The sequence below is a fragment of the Capricornis sumatraensis genome, chromosome 1, assembly GCF_032405125.1.
Source record: "Capricornis sumatraensis isolate serow.1 chromosome 1, serow.2, whole genome shotgun sequence".
Taxonomy (NCBI): Eukaryota; Metazoa; Chordata; class Mammalia; order Artiodactyla; family Bovidae; genus Capricornis; species Capricornis sumatraensis.
The window spans coordinates 173,243,080-173,252,643 of record NC_091069.1 but is presented as its reverse complement, the minus strand read 5'-3'; the positions used below and the strand labels follow the sequence as shown (position 1 = coordinate 173,252,643).

The window sequence follows — 9,564 nt, the reverse complement described above, 5'->3', positions numbered from 1 at the left end:
GGTTTTTGCTTAGCTTCTGAAATCTTGTTTAAAGCGGCGATTATTCATGCTCCAAGTACAGTGTCTAAAGTCAGGCAGGTAGGGGTGCTGAGTACGCAGATATTTCAGAGCTGGGGGGGAGAAGCGGTGAAAAATGTTTTCTGTAGCTTTTCTCCCCCACACCCCACCGCTTGCAGCTTTGAAGCGCGTTATATAGTCACAAAACACCCAGCATTAATACCTTACTTGCCGACAGCGCACGGGACCGTTTTAATAGTATTTCTGAAGTATTTCCAGAAGCAGCGAGGAAAAAGTGAAGCGGTCCAAGCTGTGCTGCTGAACCAGTGTATATCGTCGTTTAAAAACGATCCAGAAATTAGTCACTAAAAGACTTTTTTGTTTGGAGTCCGATTTGTTTATGTTCATTTTGCTATATACAAAGCCAGAATACGGGCTGCTTGGTTCAAGACCGGACATCTAGCCAACCTACAGACTTCGAGCTTCAGAGTCATGACTACAGAGCAGTCAGGAAATGCGAAAGCAGAGCCGGCTCTCCCCTCATCTGCCAATCAGAGCAAGGCAGTGTCTGAAAAACCAAACTACGCTCTGAAATTCACTCTGGAGGGACATACGGAAGCAGTATCATCAGTTAAGTTTAGTCCTAATGGAGAATGGCTAGCAAGTTCTTCTGCTGATAAAGTAATTATAATTTGGGGAGCCTATGATGGAAAATATGAGAAAACACTTAAAGGACACAATCTTGAAATATCAGATGTTGCCTGGTCATCAGATTCCAGTCGTCTTGTTTCTGCCTCAGATGATAAAACTCTAAAACTTTGGGATGTGAGATCTGGAAAATGTTTGAAAACACTTAAAGGGCACAGTAATTACGTTTTTTGCTGTAATTTCAACCCACCGTCCAACCTCATCATTTCAGGATCTTTTGATGAAAGCGTGAAAATATGGGAGGTGAAAACAGGCAAGTGCCTTAAGACTTTGTCTGCTCATTCTGACCCAGTTTCTGCTGTTCATTTTAATTGTAGTGGGTCCTTGATAGTATCAGGTAGCTATGATGGTGTCTGTCGAATCTGGGATGCTGCATCAGGTCAGTGTTTAAAAGCACTTGTTGATGATGATAACCCTCCTGTCTCTTTTGTAAAATTTTCTCCAAACGGTAAATATATTCTCATTGCCACTTTGGACAATACTCTTAAACTATGGGATTACAGCAGAGGCAGATGCCTGAAGACATATACTGGTCATAAGAATGAGAAATACTGCGTATTTGCCAGTTTTTCAGTTACTGGTGGAAAATGGATTGTCTCTGGTTCAGAGGATAACCTGGTATACATTTGGAACCTTCAAACTAAAGAGATTGTACAGAAATTACAAGGTCATACAGATGTGGTAATCTCAGCAGCTTGTCATCCTACAGAAAACATCATTGCATCAGCAGCATTAGGAAATGACAAAACAGTTAAATTGTGGACGAGTACTTACTAAACCCTTTAGAAATCAAGTAGTAGAGTCAAACTGGCCAAAAAAAGATTAGGTATTTTAAAAGATGGTGTTCTCTCAATTTTGGCATGTATTTTGTTTTGTTTTTTAACATTGTCTTGCATTATAAGAATTTAAGACCTTTTTCGAGATCCAACCAGTCCATCCTAAAGGAGATCAGTCCTGGGTGTTTTGGAAGGACTGATGCTAAAGCTGAAAGTCCAATACTTTGGCCACCTCATGCGAAGAGTTGGCTCATTGGAAAAGACTCTGATGCTGGGAGGGATTGGGGGCAGGAGGAGAAGGGGACAGAGGATGAGATGGCTGGACAGCATCACCGACTCGATGGACATGAGTTTGGGTGAACTCTGGGAGTTGGTGATGGACAGGGAGGCCTGGTGTGCTGCAATTCATGGGGTCGCAAAGAGTCGGATACGACTGAGCGACTGAACTGAACTGAACCAAGCCTCAGTTTGCAAAGTAAGACAGTTGGAAATCCAAGTTTAAATCCCAGGGTTTCTGACTAGAATCTTGATGTCTGATTAATCTCTTGTGTCTGTCCTTGAACAGATTCTCATTTTCCTTTCAGTGACTATTCTAGAGGATCATTGTATTTGATAAAATTTAGAAGTAAAGCTCACAAAACAGGATGACTGATTAAATGAGAGGAACAAGGGAGTTTGGAATAACTCCACGGTATTTGGTTTGGGAGATCAGAAGAGAATAAACCTGGGATGGTGGTGGACTGGAGATTTGTCAGATGCTACTCCCACAGTTTAAGTGACAGCCTACATGATGGGATGTGAAATGGTCTGTGGAATCAAGTTTGTAATTTGGGGAAAAAAACAAGTAATGGTTCTATCTGTTCTGAGTCTTTTTACCAAGATAGAAAGTAAAACCAAATCAAAATTAATACAGGCATTTTACTGTGAGAGGCATTTACCTCTCACTACCATGTCAGACAGCCCTCTCCTGATTCTCAGGGCAAGCTCAACGTCTGAGTAGTAAAGCCTCTTATTATGCCTGAACTGCCCACTCTGCCCATGCTACAAACTCAGTTCAGAAATCACCACTTCGTGGAACCATCACTGCCTGCCTGTGCTGTAGTGGTTTCACAGGCCATGTGTCCAGTAAATTATGAGCTCTGTAGACTCTATATGTTTTATTCATCTTTGTATTCTCAGTTTTTGTACATAAAAGGGACTCAAGTAATGTTTGATTAATGACAATGAATTATACCACCATCACAACTTCACTTGTTGCCTGATTTCAATAAATTTGAGTCAATTCCCCATACCATTATTTTTATTAAAACTTAAAAGTACCTAGCCATAGCCTCACATGTTAATTCATTCAAACAGGGTTTATAGGAAATATAAATTGGAAAACATTTTCTGTCCCTTTTACCTGTAGAAACATGATAAACATGAAAAAATAATTCCGAAATTAAGCAAAAAATAGTAATAATCACTTAATTGAAAGTGGGTACTATAGAATACAAAAGACAGTTTTGTCCTTGTTGCTTATAATAGTGCTCATGAAATCTGATTTGAGAAGTTGTAAGCAATATAAGATACTATAATTACTAGTAGGGTGTGTGACAGCTCAAGTTAATATGTGAGGCTACTGGGAGAAGTGGGATCAGATGGGGGAAGGTCTTAAATTCTGGTCATAAAATTTATATTCAACCCCAAAAGAGGCAGTCACTATTATAAGTTACTAAAGAGGACAGCTGACACAAAATGATGATATAAATTCTTGCTGCATGGTAGGGTTTTTGAGCTTTGACTTAAACATTTTACAACAATAAATCTTTAAGAATACAACACTTTAAAAAATTTTTAAATGCTTCTTTGTAAGTTAAAATGGTATTGTTTTATGAAGAAAAATGACTTAAAACATTAGATTTACCCATATTTAAAATCTACATTTAGACAATATGTAAATATTCCAAAATATTAATCAAGGAAGACTAATCTGCTAAAATGTATATAAAGTAATGCTTTTTGATGATAAATTTTCAAGTGATAAAAATCAAAGAGCTTGGTATCTAAAAGCTAAGGTCAAAGTACTCTAGATAGATAGATACAGTTATCAGATGGATTATGAAGCTGTAGAGTAGTACATTAGATTTTACTATTTTATTAAACTAAGTTCCCAAACAGCTACATATATTATTTAATCTGATATAACCCTCAATGTTTATAAGGACTTGCCATCCTTTAAAACTTATGAAGCATGTGAGAATAAATGAAATACTTAAATAGAAACCAGCATCCATAGCTAAATATGAGACAACTTGGCATCCCCGTCAGATTAAAGATATATATGAGATACAAATGCTTATTTTTCAACAATAATAAAATGCATTTGATAGCTTTTGATAATTGAGAAATTTAGTGTAAAAGCAGAAGGAAAGGACCAGTTAGGAATTCTAAGCTACAGCACAGAAGAGGCAACTGTGCTGGCCCCAACTCCATGGTGCTGGGATTTCAAAATCCTCAGAAACTTGTGGCCAGAATGTCATCATCACCTTGCCAGGACTTTTTCAAAGACTGTTCTAAAAACCTCTGTTTACCAGCACACCTGACAAAGGCAGAGTGTGGTCTGGCTGCTTCCCAGAGCTCTTGAGAAGCACCAGGGCATTCGGGCAGGTTAGCTCAGCTGCCCCTCCTTACCTCTCCAGAAATGAGGACACACAAACCATTTGGCTTCTGGGGAGATGTCACTTTGGTAATGGGAATTAAAGAAGGAAATGGGACCTGACTATAAAGAAGAGTTAATAACAAAGTTCAAATAAGTCATCTCATTTTTCATTCTTTCATTTTGAAAAAAACAGGCTACGTTTAACCTAGATGAAACTGTAGTGTTGGAGAAGACTCTTGCGAGTCCCTTGGACTGCAAGGACATCCAACTAGTCCATCCTAAACGAAATCAGTCCTGGGTGTTCACTGGAAGGACTGATGTTGAAGCTGAAACTCCAGTATTCTGGCCACCTGATGCGAAGAGCTGACTCATTTGAAAGGACCCTGATGTTGGGAAAGATTGAAGGCAGGAGGAGAAGGGGACGACAGAGGATGAGATGGTTAGATGGCATCACTGACTCAATGGACATGAGTTTGGGTGAACTCCGGGAGTTGGTGATGGACAGGGTGGCCTGGCATGGCGTGGTTCTTGGGGTCGAGAGAGTCAGACACGACTGAGAGACTGAACTGGACTGAAAGTTGTAAAATATAGACAAGTCATTTGTTTAAGAAAATTTATTTTTAGCTCTAGAGTGGAAATAGGGCAGCTCATATACCACATTCTTTTTAGTAAGGCCTATTGCTGCAGCATTATTTCTAGATCTTCAAAATCCAACCAACACCGACGTATCTGCTACTCTGTTTTGGCCTTCATAGCAGCTTCTTCTCTCAGACGAGCTTTCTTTTCTAGGTTCAAGCTTGTTAAAGTCTCATTTCTTCTGGCAGCCTAAAGTGAAACGGATGTGAACAGTGATTATTTATGCCGGCTCGGGGAGGGCGTCATTCCCTGACGTGGCAAGTACAGGCGTGGAGGAACGGCTCGCTGCTGGTGCGCCAGGCACAGCAGCCCTCTCCATGTGCCTTCTGCCTCCTCTAATGCGCCCAGTGTGGCAGTCCATCCAGTCGCGCACAAGAGAAAGGCCACACCTCTGCCTCCTCTTCCTTTCTGGCCTCTCCCTGTAAATCTTCTAGCCTCTCTTCTCCCTTTATATTTCCTTGTCTTTCTCTTTTCCTCTCTTTAGTATTAAATACCTTTTTGTTTCCATTTCTACCCCCCTTTGCCCTCCTCTCACTTTTCTTTGTTGCTACCATTTCTCCATCCCCAACTCATTTGTATACTTTCACACCCTTCTAGTTCCTTATTCGTCTTTTATCAAAAAACATTCCGCTTTGGGGATCCCAGATTTCACCAAGTACTACCCTTGATGACTCCCAGCAGTGACTACCTTGCCATTCCATCCTCTGAGAGTGAAGAGCAGTGGAGGAGATGCAACCATCTTCTTCCCTTACTTCCCTCCCTCTGACTTGTTTCATCTCTGTGAAGCTTACATAGACAGTCCAGTTTCAAATTTTCATACCAAATGAGTGAAACCAGCACCCTATAAGGTGGTGTTTTTCTTCAGAATTAAGTATGGAGAGGGGCAGAGAATCAGAATGGTTAGATGATGAAGAGGACAAAACACAATGGCTAATTTCTCTCTTCTAAATCACAGTATGTTCCGAAGTTAGTCGTTCCACTAGCATTTACCAACTTTTCAGAAACGGACAGTTCCATCAAAGAGAAATAATATTTATGGTATAGGACAAGAGAGGAGTTCTTTATACAGTGCATACCCTTTCATGAGGCTGGGGGGATCCCAGGGAGTGATCTGTTTCTGGAGTATTTAAACTCAGCTAGCATCATCAAGTAGACAAAAGCAATGCAGATTTCTCAGAATTCTTAAAATCCCTATATCCTGTTTTATATGCTTCTTTCTGTAGGTTCAGTCTGAGAGTTAAGCATAAAAAGTTAGAGAGGCAGGAAAAATACTGAAGTGGGGTAGGAACACAGTTGTCAAGAGAACTTCACCCAGGCCTCCACACTTGCCCTTCATGCTGTCATAACATCAGCCTAAATGGTTGGTATTTTCTATTCCAAGACTCTCAAGAGAGTCAGAAGTTCACTTTTACTCTGGACTCACTGCACATAAGGAAGTCAGGTATCACTGGGTTTGCAGAAGAACCCTTGTAAATTCTTGACAAAATATATAAGACATTTCTTTCCATGTGGAAGCTGTGATATATAGAATTAGACATGGGATTTAAATAATGGCTTGGCCAGTACTGCTGCACAGAAAAATATCTGTATTTTAATCATAAGATAGTAGTCGGCAAACTTGGCTCTACCTTTTTGTCTTGCCACTTACTAGCTATGTGACATTGGGAAAAGTAACATCTCTAGGTTTTGGTTCTTCTTTTACAAAACATGGATAAGAGAACTGACCTCTTAGGTTCTCACAATTATTGTGGTGATTAAGTACGTTGAACAATGTGCTGTGCTGTGCTCAGTTGCTTCAGTTGTGTCGGACTCTGCACAACCCTATGGACTACAGCCTGCCAGGCTCCTCTGTCCATGGGATTCTCCAGGCAAGAATCCTGGAGCGGGTTGCCATTTCCAACTCCAGGGGATCATCCCAAGCCAGGGATCGAACCTGGGTCTCCTTCGTTGGCGGGGGGATTCTTAACCACTAAGCCCAAGGTTAACAATACCTGTTATAAAATGAACACTCAGTAAGTGGGAATACTTTCCCTGTCACCTCAATTAGGTCTAGATTCAAACTGAGGCTCTGCTATTAGGGAGATGTGTGTGAACTTGGGTAAGTCACTAAGCTTTCTATGCTATGTTTCCTCATTTATAAATGAGGTCCTAATAATAGTATCTACCTTGCAGCATTGTTGTAAGATTTAACTGAGATAACAACAAGGTACCTGGAAGATGGTAAGACAGTTATTAACAATGACTGGATCTGTGGACCTGAATGCCTGTGTACTGCTTAGGAGCTTAGACAGATGGCCTAGTTGGAACATCCAAGTAGAGAACAGTGATAAGAACACTCACCAAGACTAAGGCAGAGTGAGGATCAATAAGTCCATGTACTGTGAGTGCTTTATAGACATACAAGGAGGTATCGGTACATATCAGTGTCACACATCTTGTTTCACATTCCTTATCACACCTGTGACAACTAAAAACTTTTTTTACTTAACCAAAACTATTTTAGTTCTTCAGCATGCCAAAGTTAGGATTTGCTGTTTACCTCCAGGCATGATAATCTCAGGTTTGGCCCTACCATATTTTATTTTGTTTCTTATCATTTCTTGTATAGGAAGTGACTTCTTCATCACAGAGAATAAAGAGTTAAGCCCTGATTTCCTCTAGGTCTTTTGTGGAAGATACATAAAGACAGAGGGGATGTCCACTCTTACCTTCTTGCCCTCAATAATCATCAGTACGCATCCTGCCACTGTCAAGGCAATCATTACATAGCTGATCTTCACCCGGACCTTGTTCTTTGCAGCATCGAGCATCTCAAACCTAGCAATACAGTGAGATCACGAGAGGAAGTTAAAGTTTCTGAGTTGCCAGAGGATATAAATCTCTGTGTCCCACAAATCAGGAGTGGAGTGGTGCCCATAAATATAAAAAAAGGAGGTGAGACCCAAAGATCTTGTAGGACTTTGGGGAAGATGGAGCATTTTCACAATTCACTTTATATTTTTATATAAATCACGATAAAGGGGTGGAGATGAAGATAGTGGGACTGAGGACTTCCAGCTACACACTATGCCAATGATGGGAAAGAATTTAGGATAAATTTGGATAAATTTAAATTTATCCAAAAGTATGTGAAGATCTTCACACTTTAATAAATCTTGCTTGGACATCAGGAACCAGCTGCACTAGCTTTGGCACTGCAGCTAAATATCAGCTGAATCCTACTGCTTCAATTTATGCAAAAGTCAACAACTATAGTTTAATTGGAATAGGCTACACTCAGACTCTGAGGCCCGGTATGAAGCCTCCATTGTCTGCTCTGGTAGATGGGAAGAGTATAATGCTGGAGGTCACAAACCTGGGCTTGCTCTGGAGCTGCAGGATGAAAGAAACCTCCAGGAATGGGTATCAGAAGATCTGACTTTAATATATTTGCAGTGTGACCAACAGGAACCCCATATACCCAAGGTGATCAAAACAAAGGATGATCTAAAAGCTGTATTTTAAATATTTAGATAGTTACTTACTAGTCGGTTTCTAGTCGAAAGGGTTATCTATCTAGTTACCAGTGCTGCAGCTGTGCAGTCACCTATACACTGCTGTGCTGTGCTAAGTCTCTTCAGTCATGTCCAACTCTTTGTGACCCTATGGACTACAGCCTGCCAGTCTCCGCTGTCTGTGGGATTTTCCAGGGAAGAATATGGAGTAGGTTGCATGCCCTCTTTCAAAGGATCCTTCCAACCCAGGGATTGAACCCATGTCTCTTGCATCTCCCGCACTGGCATATGGATTCTTTACCACCAGCACCACCTGGGAAGCCTACACATTACTTAAATGTATTTAACTGTTAAAGGTGCTATCTGCCAATAATAAAACACACTTTTATGAAAACTGGAAAAAAAAAAAAAACAAGAAAAATCTCAAACAGTCTAACCAACCACCTAAAAGAACTAGAAAAGGAAGAACAAACAAAACCATAGCAGAATAAAGTAAAGCTCAGCAAGGAAATAAAATAGAGTTTAAGAAAAAACACTGAAAAAAATCATTAAAACCAAGAGCTCATTTTTTAAAAGGATAAACACAATAAAAAAACTTCTGGCTAGGCTAAACAAGGAAAGAGAAAGGATCCAAATAAGAAAAATAAGAAACAAAAGGATAAATAATAACCAATGCCACAGAAATGCAAAAAACCCCAAGAAACCCAACCATTAAGAGTATACTTTGAACAATATATGCCAACAAACTGGACAACCTAGAAGAAATAGACAAGTTCCTAGAAACATACAGCCCAAAAATGAATCAAGCAGAAATAACTAATCTGAACATACTGATCACTGGAATTGAAATAGAGTATGTAGTACTAATAAAACAAAACTCTCTTCAAACAAAAGTCCAGGACCAGATGGCTTCACTGGAGAATTCTACCAAACACAGAACTTACAATGATATCTCTCAAAGTGCTCCAAAACATTAAAGAGGGGGGAACGCTCCCAAAGCCATGAAGCCACCATCACCCTCATACCAAAATCATACAAAGACACTATAAAAAGAAAACTACAGGCCAATATCTTTGATAACTATAGGTGTAAAAACACTCAACAAAATACTAGGAAACTGAATCCAACTACACACAGAAAGGATCATACACCATGATCAAGCTGGGTTCATCCAGGGTCGCAAGGATGGTTCAACATATGCAGATCAATCAATGTGATACACCAGATTAGCAAAAGAAAGACAAAGACCATGTGATCATTTCAACAGAGATAGAAAAAGCATTTGATAAAGTTCAGTATTCATTCATGCTAA

The 9,564-nt window shown here is 39.9% G+C and overlaps 2 protein-coding genes across 3 annotated transcripts in view; one reads left to right on the top strand and one right to left on the bottom strand.

Annotated features, from left to right (window-relative positions):
* Nucleotides 1-489: 489 nt before the first annotated feature.
* Nucleotides 490-1,482, top strand: WDR5B (WD repeat domain 5B). Its single transcript, XM_068985912.1, has one exon. The coding sequence runs from the start codon at nt 490-492 to the stop codon at nt 1,480-1,482; it is 993 nt and encodes a 330-aa protein (XP_068842013.1).
* A 3,256-nt stretch (nt 1,483-4,738) lies between these two features.
* Nucleotides 4,739-9,564, bottom strand: part of FAM162A (family with sequence similarity 162 member A) — a 40,022-nt gene continuing 35,196 nt past the window's right edge. The window contains exons 4-6 of one of the 2 annotated variants that reach the window (XM_068976004.1): nt 7,467-7,575; nt 5,447-5,544; nt 4,770-4,947 (exon numbers count right to left, since the gene is read on the bottom strand). In XM_068976004.1, coding sequence (XP_068832105.1) covers nt 4,923-4,947; nt 5,447-5,544; nt 7,467-7,575 — 232 coding nt within the window. In that variant the 3' untranslated portion in view covers nt 4,770-4,922. Of the gene's footprint in view, nt 4,948-5,446; nt 5,545-7,466; nt 7,576-9,564 lie in introns of both variants that reach the window. The other variant, XM_068976013.1, reaches the window with a different exon arrangement.

Coding starts and splice junctions, on each gene's coding strand:
- WDR5B (XM_068985912.1), top strand. CDS start 490: ATGACTACAGAGCAGTCAGGAAATGCGAAAGCAGAGCCGGCTCTCCCC.